General features: G+C 38.7%; 1 protein-coding gene across 2 annotated transcripts in view; it reads left to right on the top strand.

Moving 5' to 3' along the window:
* Positions 1 to 23,225, top strand: part of LOC125462823 (leucine-rich repeat-containing G-protein coupled receptor 6) — a 248,235-nt gene that overhangs the window by 113,862 nt on the left and 111,148 nt on the right. For both annotated transcript variants that reach the window (XM_048553238.1, XM_059653420.1), the window contains exon 3: positions 15,169 to 15,240. In XM_048553238.1, coding sequence (XP_048409195.1) covers positions 15,169 to 15,240 — 72 coding nt within the window. The remainder of the gene's footprint in view (positions 1 to 15,168; positions 15,241 to 23,225) is intronic.

Below are 23,225 nucleotides of genomic sequence, written 5' to 3'. Positions count from 1 at the left end.
AAAGAAGAACCTTTGTGGAAAATTTACACTTGATTCAAAATACAATTTGGATTTAGATTTCTTTATATTTCAATAAATTGAAGCGAAAGTAAACTAAAGCGATATCAGAGCTACTATTCATTATCTTCAGAGTAGTCTCCAAACTGATGAGAATGAATAAAAGTCTGGTCAAAACAAATCAGACAGCATTCATAGAGAGAGATCAAGCTAACGTTTCAAGTCTAGATGAAGAGTCATCTTGACTTGAAACTTTAGCTTGCTCTCTCTTCGTGGATGCTGTCTGACCTGCTGTGATCTCCAGCGTCCAGCATTTGTTATTTTCAGTTCAGATTCCAGCAAAGGCAGTAATTTATTCCTACAGAAGTTGCGTCAAGTTCGATGAAGCCTGAATCAAGTTTCGAAGGATTCCAAAGTTCAATGGTCCAGACTATGGTAATTGGACTCTATCCTCTGAAAATCTTAACCTGCTGAATAAACAGAAAACCCATATGGTTAGCAGAAAAAATATATATTGCAAGCGATGCTTCAATGATTAAGACCCTTCTCCTCCAATTGCTTGCAATTTTAGTATTACTAGTTTGATCACAGAGTCCTTTCTGCCAACAGATGACCTTGTTTCTTGCTTTTTACGAAATTAATTTAATTGTGCAATGCACCAACTTTTTTTAACTTTCTACTTCACTGCATTTATTCATCAGCCAATCATTAAAAAAAAACTCTTAGCAAAATAAGTTTTATTGCTGAAGCAATGTGGATCCTGCTGTAGTTCCCCAGAGATGTGATATTCAAGGAAAAATGGTTCCAAAGTTTATACAATTCCACAACTTTTTAAAACCGCAATTAAGAACAAAATGCCACATGGATATTTATTGGCCATTAAGGACTCATTAAATCTAGGTTTTGGACAAACATTGAAGAAGCTATTAGATAAGATGCATTGTCCTTTATGATAAATTAATTAGCTATACTTAATCCTTTCAATGTGGAATCTTAAACATGTGCATGAGGGGGGTCTGCTCTTTCCAAGAGCTTCAGTGTTTAATGTAAAATGTATTAAAAACAGCTGCTGGATTTTAGCTGTTTTCGAAGTAGAGCTATCCATAAACAAGATCCCAAACCTCTAGTGAACCAATGTGCAAAAAAGAATTCTGAAGCTGCTTTTTTCATGAATGGCAATCTTAACCAACTGGGAAATTGTCTCCCAAGGCACATGAAAGGAAAAGAAAACCAATGGTTCCTCCCAGTCTGTACCGGGCAGTGAGTGAACATTTGCAGGTTGTTTAAGAAAGGGAACAACAGCCAATTTGTTTAAAAGGAAATCTGAGCAATACAGAATTGTCACTCTGTTGACTGTGATAACTCCCAAGAACATTTATTTTCTGATTTAACAAGATCCCACTGATATATAAGTAAAACAATTGAAATATTTTAATTTATTAAACATTAAATTCACTAATTTTATGCAAAACATCTCAACACATAGATACGAATGTATTATATCAATCTAGCTCATATTTCATGACTGTCCTCAAAAGAATGATCTGTGGGAGTAGCTCATATAACTGTGATTAAAGTTAGTAATCCCTGTGGGCAAAGAGGAAAAATCTTTAAAATAACAGCACAAAAGACTAGGCTGGGAGGGATAGAAATGAAAGAAGTGCTCAAAATAGGGATTGCTGTCATCCTGTGCAGGCTCCACTGACATGATTATAGTGGCAGAACTAGAGTCAGAATATGAATGTATACTGAGGTCCCAGAATTGGAAAAGACTCAGAAGGTGGAATCTGAGTGATGTGGGCTATAGTGAGATCTGTAGCAAAATTGGTGGATGAGTCCAGTGAGGCCCACGGTGACGTCGGGAGCACCTCACACCATCTTTTGTAGTTTCCACAAGCAATGGGATGATTTTCTCACTAAGCAGTGAAGAGTTGCCAATTCCGGGGAATTATTGCTTGTCAATCACCACATTTACACTGCAATTCTTCTTGTTTATAGCCAGCTTTTTATCTTTTTACCTCCATGTTGCAAGCAAATCTATCTGCAGCCCAGTGCATGATCCACAGTCACCAGTTGTGCACACCCCTCTTCCATTGATATATGCCTCTGATAAATGCCAATGGTAATGACCATACTGACAGCTCTCTGATAGAGTTTCAGGCTATCCTAGAAGCACAGACTTGCATTGCAGCCTACATGGGCAATTAACATCGAGAAGCTGCAGCAGGGACATTTTGCATGCATGGACAGGCACTGAACTCAATGAGGTATCTTCAATACTTGATCGAGAACCCGCAGGTTCTAGAACAGTCAGAAAGGTGGTTGAGGTGCCAGGCATGTTTGCAAATTTGATCCACATGTTTGTTCAGGACTGTTGCACCTACTCGAGCTTTATATGTCACTGGACCTGACTTCACATCGACCATTCCTCTTACCCATGCATGTCCATTCCCGTGGTTCCTACTTCCAACTTCTTTCCCTGAACTAAACCATCTCTCTCACTTAGTGGAGTCTAGTGTCTGGCATTGGTGTTCCTAATGCTGTTTCACCATGCCCCCTCCCCAGGTGCAGAAAGATCAGCTTTAACCTGGTGTGGAGTCTTCTCCCCATTGACAACTCTGCTGGAGCTAACTCTGTTGTTGCATGAAGGGTTGTCCTAAAATCATATTGAAACCAGGACAGTTTGGTATCTAGTGAAGCTATATATGGCTTCTTCAAACTAGCCTTCAAAGTTTGGACTGCTCTTTCTGCCAGACCATTGAATGATGGATGGTTTGGAGCTGTTCTCATCTGATGAATACCATTGCACTTTAGGAAATACTCATATTCCTGCTGGTAAATGATGGCTTGTTTCTGTGACCGACAATTCCGGGAATTTGTGTATTGCAGAAGATATGCACACTTTTTCTCTCCCATTGTCTTTGATGAATGAACTTGATGCACATCGAACTACACTGAGTGAGTATCCACAATGACTAAGAACAGTGAGCCCATGAAAAGACCTTTATAGTTGACATGTAACTGTGTACAGGGTTTATTTGGCCATTTCCATGAATGTGGGGGAATTGCTGGTGGTAATTTTTGTTTTCATTGGCACTCCCCTATCAATGCAATTATGTCTGCACCAAATCCTGGCCATCAGACATAACCTCTGACCAGCTTCCTCATTTTGGAAGTCCCTGGATGACCCTGGCAGAGTTTAGCCAGTTATCTGGCAGCAACCACTGCTCAAAACAATCACTCTTGCTCTCCATAATAATATGCCATCCTGTACTGTGATCTGGTCTCTCTGTGTCCAAAAAAAGTTTAGATGGCCTTGGGGGAGTCCAATCACCACCAACTCATTCAGTTTTGTCAGGACCCAATTTCTAGTGTCTAAAGTCGGTTATGGAGGTATGGAGGTATGACTCAGCATGAAAAGGAGTACAGAGGGCTCTTGTGTATCAGTGGTATTGCCCTACCTCTGGGCTAAAAGGGTCAACAACATCATATCGTCCTTGAACAGATTGATTTTAAAATACCTTGAAGGAGAACGGTGCTCAAGAGAGTTGACAGAAGTTTTCAGGACTGTCTAACCTGATGAAAGTTTTACTTTAAAAGGGTGATTAGTAGCAAAACTCTACCCTAACCACAAGTCACCCAGTGGTAGGTACTGCAATATACGACACATTGGCCTTTTTGCATTCAGCATTACTTCATTGATTCTTTACTTAAACTGTAATAAGCAGATAGGCCAGCTTACAGAATGATAGCCAAACTACTTCTGGCGAGAGGAATTGTTTGGCAAGGAGAAATGTTTTACTTAACAGGTTCTAGATTTTCCATATTCAGTGTTTTACTTAAAATATATCTGGTGCTTTCAGATAGAGCAAATTGTAAAGAGACTTGCTTGGCTTGGACTTCAGCCAGCAATCTGTCCTTATTCTAAAACATCACATTGTATTGCAACATTTCATACTGTTTTATCTTAGGTTAAAAAAATCCTGAAAATGTGTGTCTGAAGACAATCTTATAGTCACGTCTATTTGGACAGTACCAATGCCAATGAAACTAATAAAATAACAAAGGTGCTAAATTAAATAACCGTTATTGGTTAATATATGATATTGAAAATTTCCTTGGTTGCTAAAAATATTCTCTGAGTCATATTTTATTGATAAAATTGATCCAAGTTGTTGTTGAAAAAAAACATGCCAATCAACATAATTTTCATGGCATATTATTTGCTTCATTGAATTCTAATTTTCCATAGACTAGTTCTGTCAAGCAGACTAAAATTGTATGCTCGACTGAATATGAACATTAACAGTATGTTACTGAAGATTACAATAAAGAAAACATTTTTGAAATTGTATTTTGAAATAAGTTTGAAAGAAAAAGTTGTGTTTATGTGGGTACGTTATAGAACCAAGAATTAAGTTTCTATAATATGGACGGATTGCTGGTTTGGTAACTGAATCAGCATGCCATTAGTTACTGCCACTGTATAAAATAATTTTAAAATAACCTATAATATTTTTTATTGTCCATTAAATTTAGGAATAGCCCATGATTTTTTTTCAGGAACCAGTGTCATACTTTATTCAGTGTCTGAGTTAAAAGGTTTTGCTATCAAGCCTGACTCCAGAAACTTGAGCACAGGGTGAAGTGAGATCAAACTGAATGAATAAAGAAGTAACATCATTATGTATTAAGAAACTGATTGTGAAATAATGGAAAGATTAACCCAAAGGAAAAGAGTTAAATGTGTGTACTATGCAGAAATTATTTTGGCAAAGGCGGAATTTAAAAATTCATCCATCATTATCCCAGCCGCCAGTTTGACACACAGTTAAGACATGCTGCATGATATTCACAATATGCAGCAAAATTATCTCAATCTCAAAGCTCTCGACATCTCTGCAGGAGTTTCTCAGGATAATGTCCTCGGCCCAACCATCGTTAGCTGTTTCAATGACGTTTCTTCAATCATTTGGTCAGAAGTGGGTACGTTTGCTGATGATTGCATAATGTCCAGAACCATTCACACCTCCTCAGATACTGGAGCAATCCATGCCCAAATGCTATAAGACCTGGATAATACCCAGACTTGTGCTGACATTTGGCAAGTAATATTCACACAACATATGGAGAGGCTGAATAAACTGAGACTTTTATTCATTGGGGCATTGGAGATTAAGGGGTGACCTTATAAATGTTTATAAAATCATGGCAAGCATAGATAAGGTAAATTAACAAAGGTCTTTTTCCGAGAGTGGGAAAGTTCAAAACTAGGGAGCATATATTTAAGGAGAATGGTTTAAAAAGGACCTTAAGGATGACATTTTTATGCAGTGAATCATGTGTGGAATGAACTGCCAGAGGAAGATACAGTTACAACATTTAAAAGACATTTGGACAGGTACATGAATAGGAAAGATTTAATGGGATATGGACCAAATGCTGCAAGTGAGACTAATTCAGTTTGGGAAACCTGGCTGGCATGGATGATTTGGACCGAAGTGTCTGATTCCATGCTGTACAACTCCATGACTCCACACTAATGCCAGGCAATAACCATCTTCAATGAGAGACAATCTAATCACAGTCCCCTGACATTCAGTGACATTACCCTCACTGAATCCCTATCAATATTGATATTCTGAGGCTTATCATTGACCAAAAATTGAACTGGACTAGCTATATAAACACAGTAACTAACTAGAGCATGCTGGAGGCTAGGAATACTGTAGTAAGTAATTCACCTCCTGATTCCCCAAAGCCTGTCTATAATCTCCAAGGCACAAGTCAGGAGTATGATGGAATACTCTTCACTTTCCTAGATGGGTGCAGCTCCAACAACACTCCAGAAACTGACAACATCTTGGACAAAGCAATCCACTTGTTTAGCATCATATCCACAAATGTGCAATCACTCCATCTATCATCGGCACCCAGTAGCATCAGTGTGTACCAGCTGCAAGAAGCACTGCAAAAATTCACCAAAGATCCTCGGACAACACCTTCCAAACCCACAAAACTACCAACTAGAAAGACAAAAGTAGCAGATTCATGGCACCGCCTGCAAGTTCCCTTCCAAAGCACTCCCTGTCCTGACTTGGAAATATAGTGCCATTCCTTCACTGTTGCTGGAATTCCCTCCCTAATGGCACTGTGAATCTACCTACAGCACATGGATTACAGAGGTTCAAGAAGGCAGCTCACCACCAGCTTCTCAAGGGCAACTAGGGACAGGCAAAAAGTTTGGGCCCAGTCAGCAATGGCCACATCCCATGAGTGAAGAAAAAGAAGCTTTATTTTTTCATTTGAAAACATACGGCCTTGAAATGTTTTATGCTCTAATTACTAACCTGTTCAGTTGGTGTGACTGTTTTGCATTGCTTCCTAAGCTCAACATTGAAATACCCATAGCTGGTTGCTTACTCCAATATCAACCATGTCTCAATTCACACCAGAGAAAACTATATCTGAAACATCGGATTGCACTGAGAGCAAAATAATATGCTGGATAAAATGTGAACAAAATATAGAATAATCTACACAGGTGAAAGGCACTAGGTAATGTTAAAGGAATGATCACCTTTTGAAGGTCAGTAAAGCATTTTTCAAGTAATGAAAGATAGCTAAAAATGTCATAGTTTGCTTCATTTATTTTTATTGTGTTCTACCATTCAGAAGGAAGCTACCTGACTCATCATTATTGTTCTAAAAAGGAGTCATTGGACCCAAGTCGTTAAGACTGCTTTCTCTCCACAAATGCTGCCATTCAAGCTGAGTTTTTCCAGCAGTTTCCATTTTGGTTCCATCACTCCTGTTTTCATCCTATTCAATTAGTCACAGTCTCAAAATCTTTCCATTACCTTTTGTTAAATACATGTCAAATTCTATTTTGAAAGTTACTTTTGAATCTGCTTCCATTATTCTTTTAGCCAGTGTAGTCACTGGGTATAAGCTTTCCTGGGTAAAAATCACTGAGTATAAGCTTTTCTATTTGTTTCCATTCCATCTCCACACTTAGCCTGATTCCTTGGCTCATTGACTTACCACTTAGGACAGCTACAGTGGCAAATGTACGAAAGTGTACTCAGGTGAACTCGGCAAAAAACTCCTTGAAATAGCATAAATTGGACAACCAGTTTAGTGCTATCGCAGTAATATACTTAAAGAAAACTTCTTTAACTTTACATAAATACACTTAAAAGAACGTAAAATATAATTCATCAGAATTTTGCATTTGAAATATTAACTATTTTGTTCAGATAACATGACCTGTTCTGTGTTGCCAGTATTTATTGCACAAATGTGTTCAATTGAGCAGGAAGCCTTTAGTAGAATGTTATTTATAGTCTTCTGGTAAGCTTTCAAGTGGAAAAATGCAATCAATGTCACACGATATATCTTTTATAAATGACCCCAGTCACCAATTTGCCACAAACTTGGTCAATAGTTAATCTTATAGGAATGCCCTCAGACTTTGTCAGTCATTCTGGAATGCAGCAGAAGCATTATCATTTTACACAATGGACAGTTCATGTTTATCGTCCACAAAGAGCACAAACCTTTGATAGGATTGTAGATCGTTAGAAAAAACTGCAAAACGAAAATATGAAATTTGTGCTCCTTTTGTGTTAATGTGTTCCTGACTTAGGAAAGTACAGAAGGACAATGTGAGCTATTCAACATTAATTAGACCACCATGGCCTTCAGAAGTAGTCTTTAGTGGTTGCAACTATCCTAAGCTCTTTACTAATTAATGTCAAACAGCTCATATTGTCCTTCTGTACCTCACACCTTTCACTAGATGGGAAGCTGAAAGCAAACTGGCCAGATTCACTTTAAGAAGACCAGGTAGAATTCAGTCATAATCAAATAGTCAACTTCTTGGTGCCTTTAAGGATGGAGACACCATCTCCAACAGCCATCAACCAATTGGTGGCCACCATTTAATTTCAGAAGGTTTGAACCAGCCAATATGGAACAGTGCCCACAAATCAAGGTTAGTTTGAAGGTCTTGCCAGGGCCAATCACACAGTCACCAGCAAGGGGAAGAGCACTGTTCATGCATGAGGGTGTGCTCAGAGTATCTTTCCCTGAAGGCGACTGCAGGGCACCCAATCAGGAAGGCAACCCCTCACCCAGCCTGAAGAAACTTCAACACAGTGACCTTTACATGTAGTGTAGCACTCATTACCCTCACCTCCCACCAGTAATAGTGTTATCAGTAAAATGAGACATGAAAAGGGGCTATTAATTGGCCAAATGAAAGCCTCATTGGGTTCCAACAGGAAGACTACCCATTACCTTCCCTAACCCTGAATTAATCAGGGTGCATCTGAAAAGTAATGGGTATTTCATCCCATGGCGTCCTTCCTGACTGTGCTGTCCCCACCTCCCACCTTATAGCTCACTCTGAGGCAAAATTAAATAAAAATCATATTTTTCTGAGAGTTAAAACTATAGTGAATCTCATGACAGCGAATCTCATGAGGCTAGACACAGGGAATTGCAAGAATTTTGGGCTGGGTGCCCCTTTTTTCCTACTTTTACATCCAGTAAAAGACAGAAAAATATTTCAAATCTTGCAAAGAGTTAAGCTGCTGGGAGTTTATCCTCACTGGGAGTCTTGCCTGATTATATTTCATTGTTAGTGAAGTGAAATGGGAATTAAAGTTCCATGGTATTGTGGCCTACAGCAGCGTTGTTAATGAGAGTGACATATTGGCATACATTGTTGAACAAATATTTCACTGCGTGACATAGAACAGTGAAGACAAATTATTCCTGATAGCTTTGAAATAAACAGTTTTTACAGGCGGGGTGAGAAACAGATGAGGAAACCAATATGAGCAGTAACTTTGATGAAATCCCTCATTTTTGTACAGGAAGTCAGACAGTCAAATTTAGACTCTAGTAAATTTTCCATATTCTTTGGCTGAGGTGTGAAATTCCTTTTTACAAGGCCTCTACTTTGTCGAAGCACTGATATTCTTGAGTCAATGCAATGTGAGATATTATCAGAGCTGCTTTTAATTAGCATTTTCTGGAAAACATATTTAAAACAAGATGTTTCCATATGAATCTCCTTGTAATAATATGTCCTCTGAAGAGAATCTCTTATGTTATTAAGATAAATGCCCATAGTACTAGTCATGTCTCTGCATTCCTTTTGTTTCAATTAGGATTTGCAGATAAGCTTCCCTGATGAGCTAGTGGGTGAAGTATTGCCTGATGTAATAGTAAGCCATACAGAGTTGGAGGTCCCAATTTACATCCCCACTCTGTACTGAGTTAGCTGGTCTCTGCTGCTGGAGCTGAGGCCCCACAACAGACCACAGCATGTAGTTAGCTTAATAACAGCCAATCTAAATTGGTTTGGCAATCCAGATATGTGACTGTTTTTATTATACTAATTAATAATCATGTAATTCTTACAGTGTGGAAACATGCCCTTCAGCCCAACAAGTCCTCACCAACCACAGAACATCCCACCCAGACCCATCCGCCTATAACCCACCTAAACACTATAGCCAATTTAGTGTGGCCAATCCACCTAGCCTAGGCACCTTTGGACTAGGGGAGGAAACCCACGCAGACACACAGAGAATGTGCACACTCCACACAGGCAGTCAGCCAAATGTGTAATTGAACCTGGGTCCCTGGTGCTGTGAGGCTGCAGTGCTAACCACTGAGCCACCATACCACTCAGCATAGTTAGGTTCTTCTTAAGTACTTCTCCTAGTTAAGAAATGCATGATAGATGTCAGAAACAATCAGCCCATTTGTATTTATTTTAATCCTGCAGATGTTAATCTGATTTTATTTTCATTTGAATTCAATATTTCTTAATATGTTGCATTTGCACCGGCATTGAAATATTGGAAAATGAAATCCGTGTGAATTTTATTTGAGAATGAGACTCCTGATCAACATTGCTCCATTTTAGCACTGGTATCAATACTGTAGTTGTGGTCCAGCCTTAAATCCCTAACATCTCTTCCTCTAATTCAGTCAAAAAGGCTAGCACTCCTCAATTTCAAATACTGAAATTAAGGGCTGAATTTTACCAGAAAGCAACTGTGAACCAGGTCAAGAGCTATGAGCCAGGTATTGCCTGCCAACAATTCACTGTGCACATTGTGGGAGTGAAAAAAAACACCTTCTCAGGTGGTCAGAGATAATGGGAACTGCAGATGCTGGAGATTCCAAGATAACAAAGTGTGGGGCTAGATGAGCACAACAGCCCATGCAGCATCTTAGGAGCACAAAAGCTGACATTTTGGACCTAGACCCGTCATCAAAAAAATTTTTCTGATGAAGGATCTAGGCCCAAACCATCAGCTTTTGTGCTCCTGAGATGCTACTTGGCCTGCTGTGTTCATCCAGCCCCACACTTCGATATCTACCTTCTCAGGTGGGACACCTGACACTTGATTACTGATAGCCCAATTAACATTATTCAAGAAAGGCAGCATTGCATGTAAGAACATGTTGATGAGTCCTTATAATTCAAATGAGAGGGAATCATCCTTGTGGAGTTCTTGAAGTAACTTTGTGAATTGTGACCTGCAGGTGCCATTGTTAAATATTCCTGTGATTACCTCTGCTTCAAAGAAATGACTATCTTCAATCTGTAATGAGTAGTGACATGGTCGATTCATGTGACCACGATTTGTATCCCTCAAAGTTGGACAATGCATACATTTCACATGCAGTATAGTGTGATGACAGATGATTTTACAGATGTGAAAGTACCTGATTAATGTGACTGCCCCTTGAAGGACTCACATTGCTCACAAGTAGAGCCTGCATGCTCAGACTGAAAAAAAAACTACTTAACTTAAGGTCGGTGAAGTTGTGGGTAGTGACAAAGGATGCTGTAGGTTGCAGAGAGACATAGATAAGCTGCAGAGCTGGTCTGAGAGGTGGCAAATGGAGTTTAATGCAGACAAGTGTGAGGTGATGCACTTTGGTAGGAGTAACCAGAAGGCAAAGTACTGGGCTAATGGTAAGATTCTTAGTAGTGTAGATGAGCAGAGAGATCTCGGTGTCCATGTACACAGACCCTTGAAAGTTGACAGGGCTGTTAAGAAGGCATGCAGTGTTTTATCTTTTATTAATGGAGGGATCAAGTTCCGGAACCAAGAGGTTATGGTGAAGCTGTACAAAACTCTGGTGCGGCCACACTTGGAGTATTGTGTGCAGTTCTGGTCACCCCATTATAAGAAGGATGTGGAAGCTTTGGAAAGGGTGCAGAGGAGATTTACTAGGATGTTGCCTGGTCTGGAGGGAAGGTCTTACGAAGAAAGGCTGAGGGACTTGAGGCTGTTTTCATTAGAGAGAAGAAGGTTGAGAGGTGACTTAATTGAAACATATAAAACAATCAGAGGGTTAGATAGGGTGGATAGGGAGAGCCTTTTTCCTAGGATGGTGACGGCAAGCACGAGGGAGCATAGCTTTAAATTGAGGGGTGAAAGATATAGGACAGATGTCAGAGATAGTTTCTTTACTCAGAGAGTAGTAAGGGAATGGAATGCTTTGCCTGCAACGATAGTATATTCGCCAACTTTAGGTACATTTGAGTCATCATTGGATAAGCATATGGACATATATGGAATAGTGTAGGTTAGATAGGCTTGAGATCGGTATGACAGGTCGGCACAACATCAAGTGCCGAAGGGCCTGTACTGTGCTGTAATGTTCTATGTTCTATGTTTAACTGCACTCTGAAGGTGTAGTCACAGCCATTTCCCATTGAATATTTACAATTCACATGAGTATGGAGGTAATGCAGGATACATTTGGCAGTGACAGTCTTGGGTCCGGCCAACTAATCCAGAGGATCTCTTAAAACTCCAGGTTCCTTTCTTTCTTGCATATCCTGTCAACCCAATCAGTGCTGAGCTTCCACACATCTCTTTGAACGACGACTTCATCTCCCAACTTTACCCCCTGAACCCCGGCTCTGCAGGTAAGTCATATCAACCATTATGCTGCACTCTCCCCTCCTCAGGGTCATGGTGGTTGTGACCATCAGCGATCCCACCCACCCAAGCTCTCCTCTAGTAATACATGTCCTATCCTCACCCCATCTTATGTGCTGAGATTCTCCTTTCACAATTATTGTCCCCTCTCCATTCCAGCATGCCATCCACAATCCCCAGAATTGACTTACCCAACTTCTGTAGCCCAGCAGAGGATCCTAATAACCACACTTGACATACGTTAAGCTGATTCCCAGGACTGACAGTGAGTGAGCAAGCTTTTGATTCATATCTGTGTAGTTCCCTGACTGATGTACCACAACTTTCGTATTGGTTGCACAGGATCTGCAGGACTGACCATGGCCCACTCCACATACTGTAGTGATATGGACCCCTGACCCTGACCACCCCTAAGTGACTAATTGAACATGTTGAAATCTGTGGCCTGATATCAGCCACTGCCCTTGACTTATTGTGCCTGGGCCCTTGACTGAAGGCTGTATGCTTTTGCCTGACTAAAGACTACTTCACTTAAAATTAGAGAGAAAACTACATAGTTGATAAAAAGGATTAACAAAGAGGATTATTTATCTATCACATCCAAATGTCTAATCTATTTCATTCAAACTATACACACAAACTCAAGAAAAAATATAATTAAAGCATATAAAGCGAATAAAACATTTACGAAAGAACAGTTCACAATAACAGATGCCTGGGTCAGCTTAGGAGAAAGCATACAAATCATAGAATCCCTACAGTGTGGAAGAATCACTACAGGCCATTCAGCCCAACAACTCCATACCACCCTCCTCAAAGAGCATTCCACCCAGACCTACCCCATACCCTACACCTGTAACCCAGTATCGTCAATGGCTAACCCACCCAGCGTGCACATCCCTGGATACTGTGAGCTGTTTAGTGAGGCCTATGTGTTAACCACAGAGCCACCATGCCACCTACACTTGTCATCTAGACCTCTCTTTAATAAGTATGTGAGGCATATCAGGGTTACTGCAGGATTCTTCTGCAAAAATTCCAACAAGCCACAAAGTTATAAATTTGTTGCCTTCTTACCAGGAGATCACATTTCTGTACTGTTGGGCCTGAATAAGAACAAGTTAAAGACTTTATGATGTTAAAGTCTCCAGTTTTAAGCTTTAGATGTTGCTGCTTTGCTCCTTTCTGTGCGATTGTCAGATTGACTGGTTTTTCCCTATTTCTTTCTGTAATAAGATTTTTTTATCTGAGGAGAGTTTTGAGTGGGTATTGACATGAGTAATACTTTCATTGTCAGTGCAGAATGATTTGAGGTTTTGAAGCTATTACTGCACGATGGGAGATGGTTGGTGGCCATTCAGTCCAGTTTATGACTAATTTGTTTCTGCAGCCCTGTTCACTAAGTATCAAGTGCAGAGATTCTACAGAGTTTCTAGGCGTGTATTGATTTTGAGTTTTGGGTTAAGTCATAAACAATAGGAGGTCTGAATTCTGTGTAGATATGTTCATTCAAATAGGGCATTCACTTACAGGCATTCAATCGAGACATTCAATGGAGACTAGCTGTATCTCTGAGACTCTACAGAACTTACAAAAGTCACCTGCTTCTTGGCAACCAACTTCACAGCCATTCCTGGGCATTCTGTTTTCAGGCAGCTTAAAACATTGCCATTTCATAAGCTCTAGCAATCATAACCATATGTTCCAGTGGCAGACTATGTAACATTGTTATGTATGTCATAATAGTCACTTTCTGAGATATCATAGCTCAGATGAAATCTTACTTTCATAATTCAGTTTTTAATATAAACTATATCCATGTTATATCTTGTAACTGGTCATATTTATTTTAGTAAATATTATTCAAAATATTGATCATTAGCAAATTACTGTTGTTTGCTACTTGTATAGTACTGTATAGAGCCCACATCTGCAATTTAGTTGCAAGCAGCAACCAGATATCATTCTTTCACTATAGATCAAATATAATATCTAATTGCTTGAGAATAACTGGTATGTTAACTGCACAGCTAGTAATACATGCCCGTGACAGTAAATGTACTTTAGTCTGCATAGTAGTTTGGTGAAATTTGGAGACCATATATCTCACGGCTGCACACACTTAAGAGAACTAACCTATGTTCCACCATTACTCCAGAACCACTTGGCCCCATGAATTACCTTTAACAGAGATAACCTATTCTTAACTGATATGATTTAGTCAAATATTTAAAGTGTCAAGTATATAAGAAAAACGTGCTCTCAAAAATTGCTTTGGGAGTTGTCATTGCAAATGGGTAATATTGTTAATTGGGTATCCCACTTGCAATTTTCTCCTTTAAAATACTTAGGTATTTTTAGACAACCTGTTCAGACTTGTTATGACACACACCTCTGGATCACATGGTGATTGAACCTAGGCACCCCTTGCTCAAAGGAGGGAAATTATAACTGCGCCACAAGAGCCCCTCAAAAAATTATATTGATTTTTTTCTTCAGCTCTTACAAGAGTGAGGGATAAACCATTTGCATGTAAAACACAAGACATTTCAGTATTATCCTAACCATTATTCCAAGCATAATTGCCGGTTAAGCAGTGTTAATCTCAACAGCATTTTTCGCTTTAAATTTAGTTCAGCAATACATTGGTTCCACAAAGCCATCTAAATTCTAATTTGATTTGAATTCAATGCCTTGTCCATTGCTAACCATTTTTGTGAACTGGAAACCTTATTAGAAAGCATACTTTTATAGTGTATGGATGGCTACCAGTCCAAAAAGGCTACAATAATTCAGAATAGTTCAGCCTTACATAATTGCTAAACAAAAGAAACTGTGGATGCTGGAAATCAAAAGCAAAAACAGAAATTGCTGAGAAAACTCAACAGGTCTGGCAGCCTTGGTTACAGCTCAGATTTTGGGGGCATGGGTAGAGAATTTGGAGTTATTTACTTAGCCTGGGTATACTGAAATGTTTTCAGTCAGGAATATTCAGTTGTATATACTGATTAGGTAATAGTGTACAAATGTGTACATTTATCAACGTGTTATGTCACTTGTTACAATCTGGTTAGAGATTAACTTGTACACCTGTTACTAGTAATACATAGCTGGCAATTAATATTTGTATTTCCATCGCTATCAATAGTTATTTTTGGATTTCACATGGCAACACTCCTTTCTCTTACAGACGGCTCTCTGGAAATCACCTTGCACAGATCCCCATGCATGCTTTTGCTGGCCTCTACAATCTGAAAGTCCTGTAAGTATCAATATTCAAGTCACACCAAAATTTCTCTACTACTATGAAGAGTATAAATATTCACATTACTGCCTGGAATCTTCACCCTGATTGAACCCGAGGTATAGAGCGGTGGACAGCATTGATAACCCTTTGCACTGGATTATTATACCATGCTTAAGTTTGAATAGTGTTTGGATATCAGATTAAAGCATCAGAAAATGTTTTGGAGAATGCTAACTTTGAATTGCCTTGCTATTTTTATATAGGCAAACTGTTTAACATAAGCAAAATCAATTGTTTTTGTTGGTTTTAAAGAGAAGAATCAAGAAATGTGTATTGTAATGCAAGCTGACTATGAGGAAACCACTTGGCATCAAACTGGCAAACAGTTTTTACTAAATTGTAGCCAACATTCCTGTTGGAAGCTCCTGATTGCAATTCCCTAAATAAATCCGAGTAAGAGCCATTAATGCTCACAGAATTATTATGGTATAGAAGGAGACCATTTGATCCATTGTGCCTGCCATTGCTCCATTAGCTAAGCTGGCTCTGTTACATAGTACCAATTTCCTACCTTTTCCCAATATTCCTGTGCACCATTTTATCCAAATAATCATCCAATGCCCTCTTGAATGCCTCAATTGAACGTATCTTCATCACATTTCCAGGTTGTGCGTTCCATTTCCTAACTACTCACTATGTGAGAAAGTTTTTTCTCACATCACCCTTATTTTGTTCGCTTATCACTTTAAAACTATGCCCCCTTGTTGTTTCTCTTACAAGCAGAAACACCTTCACTCTATCAACTCTCCTATTCACTCATGATTTGAAAACCTCAATCAGATCTTCTCTTAGCTGCCTTCTCTCCAGGAAGGATAATGCCAACTTGTTTTCTTCTATGTACACAGCTGAACTTTCATATACCTGTAACCATTTTCGTAAATCACATCTGCACCCTCCCCAGTGGATTTACATCATTCTTATATTTCGGTGCCCAGACTTGTGTACAGTACTCTAGCTGGGATCTAGCAAACATCTTATAAAAGTTAACATCACCTCTCTGCTCTTGTACTGTATGCCCCAATTAATAAAGACGAGCTTAATGCAGCTGAAACACTATATGCTTTATTTACTCTTTTCTCTGATCTGTCCTGCCACATTCAATGGCTTATACACATATACGTAGAGGCCCCTTGGCTCCTGCTCCACATCTAGAATTGTACAAACTATTGTATGTTGTCTGTCATTGTTCTTCTGACCAAAGAGCATCGTGTTGGTCATGCAAAATTTTCAAATTGTTAAATAACTCTACAGATACTGAGACTCATCTGCCTAACACTAAAAACTAATGTTTCTTCTGTCCCAACCTGCTTCACGGGGTGTGCCAAAATCCTTGAATCAAAGACAGTCCCTGATCAAAGAAATGGGCATTGGAAAGGTGTGAGGAACAGATGAGAACCAACCTGCTACATTTGCTCCCAATCCTTCTCTCACCCTCTCCCTTCACCCCAACTCTGTGAAAAGCCTACCCTCCCTATTGCCTCCCTGCATGAGGTCTTAGTCTTCCACAAACTCAGGATTCTGGGGGTGTAGTGGGCAGTGGTGTGGTCGGTGGGGGGTGCAGTGGGAGGGTTGCTGTTGCAGGAGGGTGCTCCTTCTGGTAGCAGTCACAGCTTCCTTAGTGGTACTACTGAACACAAGAGCTTCTAGCCTCTGGCTGGTAGCTCTAAATAGACAGGTCTTCAGCCCTGGGTGTCTTGAATGCAATGAAAAATTTCCTTGTGATCTTGCCACTGCCTGATTTACTTGTGTTTTCTTGAACCTTCCCAAGAAGAGGCAGCTTAGTTTCTTGTCAGTTCTGGTTTGAGCAGGTAGGACCCATGATATTAGAACAAGATTCAGCCCATAATGTGGGGAATTTGTGAAGTGACCTAGACATCCATATGGATATGGTCAATGAAATGATAAGTACAAGGCCCAGCCTTCTTTTCACTCTCCACAAAGTCAACTGGAATTTGGGATGAAGTATTGTTGAGACAAAACTTAAACTAGGTTTCACCTCAAATCCTAACCTCAAGCAGCCAAAGCATTCTGACCCCAGGAATATGAGACCTCTACATCAAACACAATGTTTAATATCTAACCCTTCAACAGAACCCAATTCCAGCCACTTTTTTCTAAGGTCCTCAAAATTATTGCAATATTAGGAATATTAGAATCCATATCCTCATTAATGACAGTTGAAAATGTGCAAACCATGTCAAATGCCACCTAGTTACTTTACGTTCATTGTGATGAGCACAATGCCAGGTAATCAGAGAGGCTTATTTTGTTTTGCAAGTTGAATTCCTATTTCAATGAGTTTCTGCTGGCTGGATCAATATCAGAATGTGGTTTTGGCCAAATGCATACTTCTGTATTACGTTAGTAGAAAATATCAACAACCTTTTTGGAGTTGGGCCATGAAGTAGAAATTAGTTCTACATTTTTCAAATCAACTACTTCCACAAATGTTTGAAAATTACCTTTGATGTCATGCAGTATCGCTAGGATGTTGGCAGTCTTGAAGCAATGGCCTTCATATTCTTTGTCAGGCTAATAAGCCTGGCTTCCAAAAGATTTTGAATGCTTAATCTATTATCAAATCATTGCACAAATATTGTTGAGCCCATTGAGCCCATCTAGGTTATATTCAAATTGATATTTCAGAACAATTAAGCTTTTCTTTGAAGAACTGTTTTGATGGTATATCTCTGAATGTAACTGGGTCAGCTTTTGGCATGTGATTTTCAGGCCTTTTTTTTAACCTTTCCCATTTGATGGGAAAATCAGTGTCATGCCTACCTTTTATGTTAAATCCTGCCTGAATTTATTCTCCATTCACAATATTTCATGTCAACTCAGTACAAATTTCAACCAGCTAAAAAAAAGACTCAAAATATTTGAACTTTGCAGGTCTTATTAGAACACTACTGGCTGACTTTCCACCTCTCTCTTGTAGAAAGTTTGAGAGAGGTGGCAGAAGCATGTGTGTGACCTGGAGGCTGTGTCCAGGTGAGCCATCGGGATGTTTAGTGGAGTCTCAATGCTGGCAAAGTAGGGTCAGGCTACTGCCTCCTTGTGCTTCATTTCCTTGCTGGGTTAACATCTTGTGAAGCTCAAAGCTGCTTCCAGCTTAAGCCATCTGCCGGAAATTACCGGGAGATCATAATGGCATCATCAGTTATGTCATGAGTGGATGAAGAAAGGTCTCGCTAAGGGACTGGTATGATTTCAACTTCATAACTTCCTTTAATTTTCCTAACTTCTTTGTGTCTGTCAGATAAACTATTCTCTATGTTACCAAATTTGGAACAGAATACAGTTAGTATTATCAAAAGTTGTCTACAAAGAACATTGCCTCACCTTGCGTATCAGGAATATTGAAATGTAAATGTTGGAACATAGCAAGATTTCCACTGTGATACCACAACAATGATAATACCTTATAATTATTAGGTACTGTTGGGTTGCAGCCATTTTCAGGACTTTAAGGTTCTGTTAGTTCACAGATTTAGTGGATCTGCACAACTATGATTGTCTCTTTCCAGGTTTAAGAAATTTCTTAGTTAAAGTAAATGAAAGGAAGGTCAATGATTTAGTTTCATTGTACTCCGATTTGTCTTTGGCACTTATCCCATTAATCATGCACATACTTACAATGTTGCATGCGGTTTCTTTTAGGGAACAAGCAAACTCAGTTGAAGTGAAGTACTTCACCAATAATGCAGCTTGAATGGCCATATTAGTTGAGCCAGTTCTTTCCTCTTCCCTTTGCTTCTTAGTGATATCATGGCAGAGAGATACATGGAAAGCCATGATGAGTAACTCTCAGGGAATGAAGATTCTGCGTGAAAAGAGAAAGAGAACTAATTTCTGGGCAGTTAATAATCTGTGCTACTGTTTTAAATTTTTGCTTTGCACAGTCTTACATCTTACATCTTCAATACTAATTTTATTAAAAGTATTTTCACACCTGCACAAAAAAAGCCACACAGAGGAAGAACAGGGAATATCACCAGATCATGATTTTTCATCTGAGAAAGTATGAGATGTTCCTACCAGAAATTATGATGAAGCAATATCCCAAGTTTCCAAGCCATTCACAGCACTTTCAAATTATATCTTTATTTGTTAGTTAATTTGAATTATAATGGAAGATCTTGAAAAAATATTGAATTACACCTGACGGACCTGGCTAGTTGTTTCTGTACTAGACCCATCAAAAATAATAACTTGGAAAAAAGAATAGACCACTAAGCCCTTCAAGTCCAGTTGTTATTCAAAAAAGAGTTATGATCTAACTCCAAATACCTGCATCTGCCCCAAAAGTATCAAGTTACTAGCTGTCTCACGATCTTGTCTTGGCTGTATATGTTTCAAACAAAAACTCAAAGCACTTAAAGTGAGTATGGTCTTGCCAATAAGCATCCATATGTAAAGTGCCTATTGCTCCATTTCAGAGAGCTTCCTTCACTGTGGAAATATGTAGTTTTAAACTAACTAGCAACAACTAGTTAGTTCAAAACTACTTATTTCCACGGTGAGCAACAATCATTTGCATAAAGCCAAACCTCCACAAAGAAGAAATGTTGGTGGTAAACATAACTGTTAAGCTCAGCAGTGAAGAATACCATCTTGGTTAAGGAATAGCAAAATGACTGGAAAATCTGAAATTGTAGACCATTACTTTTTCCTTTATTTATTCATGGGATGTAGGCATCAGTGGTAAGGCCAGCATTTGTCACCCATCCCTTGAATTGGGAGATTTGCTTGGCCTCTTCAGAGGGCAGTTAGAAGTCAACCACATTACCATGGGTCTGGAGTCACATGTGGGCCAGACCAGGTAAAGTTAGCAGATTTCCCTCCCAATGGAAACAGTAGTTACAACAATTGACCATCATTTCATGGTTGCTGATCATTATGTTTCTGGAAATATACTTCTAAGATTCATGCTACTGATACCATCACTTGAGGATATAACAGTGTCAGACTGCATCATTACTGGCGACACAAAGCATTAAACCCAAATGAAAGTGTGCTGCTCTTTGTAATATAATACAAAGATAACATATATGTGTGTTTCATCTTTCAGAATTAAATGGCCTGCATCTAATTCTTACATGATGGGAGCTTGGATGAGAATTGATTTATTTGGTACTATAACACCCAACTAAAGACAAAAACCAACATCATGGTGGTAGATCAGTCATTGTTACTGAGACTAACTTTATATTCTAGATTTTAATAACTGAATTTAAATTCCATCCTATGCTGTGCTGGGATTATGAATCTGTGAATCTGAGAATTCAACAGGATATCTGAATTACCAATGTAGTGTCATTTCTCCTACACCATTATTTCCCCCTACCCTGCTTTAGGAAGAGAAAAAAAGACAGATGGTAATAAAAAAGCAAATGCTAAACAGTTACTCTCTACTGGACATTTTTCTGTGACTATTTGCATAAAAAGTTTGTCGTTTTCACTCAGGTACATGTTTTACTGGTAAACGAGTTAAGATAGGGAAAGTAAACAAAGTACTCTATTGTGAGGAAAGCAATAAAAATACAAAGCAACAAAAAGAAAGAAAAAGATGAAAGAATGATTCGAAGAAAATAGCTTTCAAATCCTGAAATGTAGAAGTTTCCAGCTCTTTGATCAAGAGACCTTTAAAACGATAGAGGATAAAAGACTTTATTAACCTGCTTTCAGTGCAGAAGCAGATTCAGTTACTGTACATTAGCTAATAGTACATTGTGACTTTTAAGATTTTAGCCACAACTGATAAAGACGTATTCACTGCAGAAAAACAATTACAGAAACATTTGAGTAGGGACTCCAAGATAGGTCCAGTGAGCTTAAATCTCTTTCTGTATCCCAGAGGGAGTGTGTCTAGCATAAATTCAGCTTACCCATTTACTTCACTTCTCTTGTTAGCTAAGTAAATTGTCATTCATTTCCATAGTACTTAGTCAAAAGACAATCCATATGGTTCAGCGTCAGAGGGAATTAGCTACTGCTGTCAGAGGATATAGAAGAGCAGCTGTTCAATGACTATATTTTAACTTTTAAAAGACCTTTTTTTTCAGTTTTCAAGGGCAAGAGTGTTTGAGCCCAAATGTTAAACCATTAGGTACAGTTGTACTGTGCAAGTGTTCCGATAGATTATTCCAGCCTGCTTTGATTGTAACTGTAGAAATAAAAGTTAATGTAATATAGAGCAGCTCTTAAAAACTATATTGGCAAGTTATCTAATTTTTTAAAACCTTTTTCCAAAGTAATGTGACACATCTCTGGTTTCATTGTGCCTGGCAATAATAAAGATAATTCTTTACTCCTTTAAACATTTGTTATTGATATAAAACTGAAGAGTGCTTCAGTTTGATTCATTACCATTAACTTGGTATAATACATTTGCTGTCCAGAAGTTTCTCAGCAATTCCAAATTGACGCAACAAACATTTTTCATTACTGTTACCACTAGTCCCCCATTTGATGTAGGACAGCTAGTTAAAGATTTAAGTAAAAGGATATTTTCAGCCTATATGGGAATCTGCAGTGCATTATTTATAGTGAAACTAAAATGTCTAATTTTTATCATATTGTCCTTCACTTTAGGGAGATAAACTATTACATTTTTGGTGAACTTTTTGGACTATTTTCTTTAATGCTTGTGACTCCATTTTTCAATTCAATCTTTTATGACAACAACCGTATTTATGCAGTGCCTTCAACATACTAAAATATTCCAAGATTCTTCACAAGCAAGCAAAAAAAAATAACACTGAGTTGCATACAGAGATAGATGGGCAGATAACCAGAATTTGCCCAGAGACGTTTTGAGCAGCATCTTACAAGGGGAAAGTGAGGTAGAGTCAGAGGATTAGGTGGAAAATTTCAGAAATTAGTACCTTGGTGATGCACTGGTACAATAATTAAAGTTGGAATGTGCAAAATGCCACAATTTGGAAAATATGGATACCTCCAAAAAAGGTCACAGAAATTGCCTTTGTTGAGGGAATTAAGTGATTTGAAAAAAGAAATGACAATTTAATAAGAGACAACAAGATGTAGAGCTGGATGAATACACCAGGCCAAGCAGAATCAGAGAAGCAGGAAAGCTGATGTTTCGGGTCTAGACACTTATTCAGAAATGTGGGAGTGGAAGGGGATTCTGAAATAAATACGGATAGAAGATGGATAAAGGAGAAGATCAGTAGAGAGGAGACAGACAGGCCAAGGAGGCGGGATTGGAGCCAGTAAAGGTGGATGTAGGTGGGAAGTAGGGAGGGGACAAGTCGGTCCAGGGAATTTCAATTTGATAAATTTGATGTAGTAATTAAAGGGCGTGAAGGAAAGAAACAATTTAATTTTTGGTTCAGTTTAAGCATTCAACAAGTCATTAGACATATCTCAAAGCTATTTCAACACATGCAGCTTGCTGGGTGTTTGTTCAACAAAGCAAGAATTGTCTACATCTTTAGAAATTGGAAACAATGCACTGATCCAGACTACCAACGTTAGTAAACCTGATTGTTATGATATGCTCATGTACTCAATGTGTAGGTAACTTAAAACTGACCAATGTGACTTCAAAACTGGCAGGAAATGATATTTTAGGAGAGAAAATTGGGTGCTTCTGCAATGTGGAGGAATAGGAGTTGAATAAAGCAATTTTCACAACTAGAGGACATCCTAAAGCATTTTACAGCCAATAAAGTACTTTTAAAGCATTGTCACACTTAAAGCAAACATCACAGCTCGGTTACACTTTGGAAGCTCCCACAATCAGAAATGTGATATTGACCAATAGGATAAATATTGACCAGGACATCTGGGATAAGTTCCCTTGCTCTTTCTTGAAATGGCTCAAGATCTTTTGCACCCACCTGAGAGAGTAGGCATGGCTTCAGTTTAGGGTCCAAAAGGTGATAGCTCTGATCATGCCTCTGAAGGAACTGCTC

This window comes from Stegostoma tigrinum, chromosome 21 (assembly GCF_030684315.1).
Source record: "Stegostoma tigrinum isolate sSteTig4 chromosome 21, sSteTig4.hap1, whole genome shotgun sequence".
Taxonomy (NCBI): domain Eukaryota; kingdom Metazoa; phylum Chordata; class Chondrichthyes; order Orectolobiformes; family Stegostomatidae; genus Stegostoma; species Stegostoma tigrinum.
Note: the sequence above shows the minus strand (reverse complement) of the source record. Positions and strands in the feature narration are given on the sequence as shown.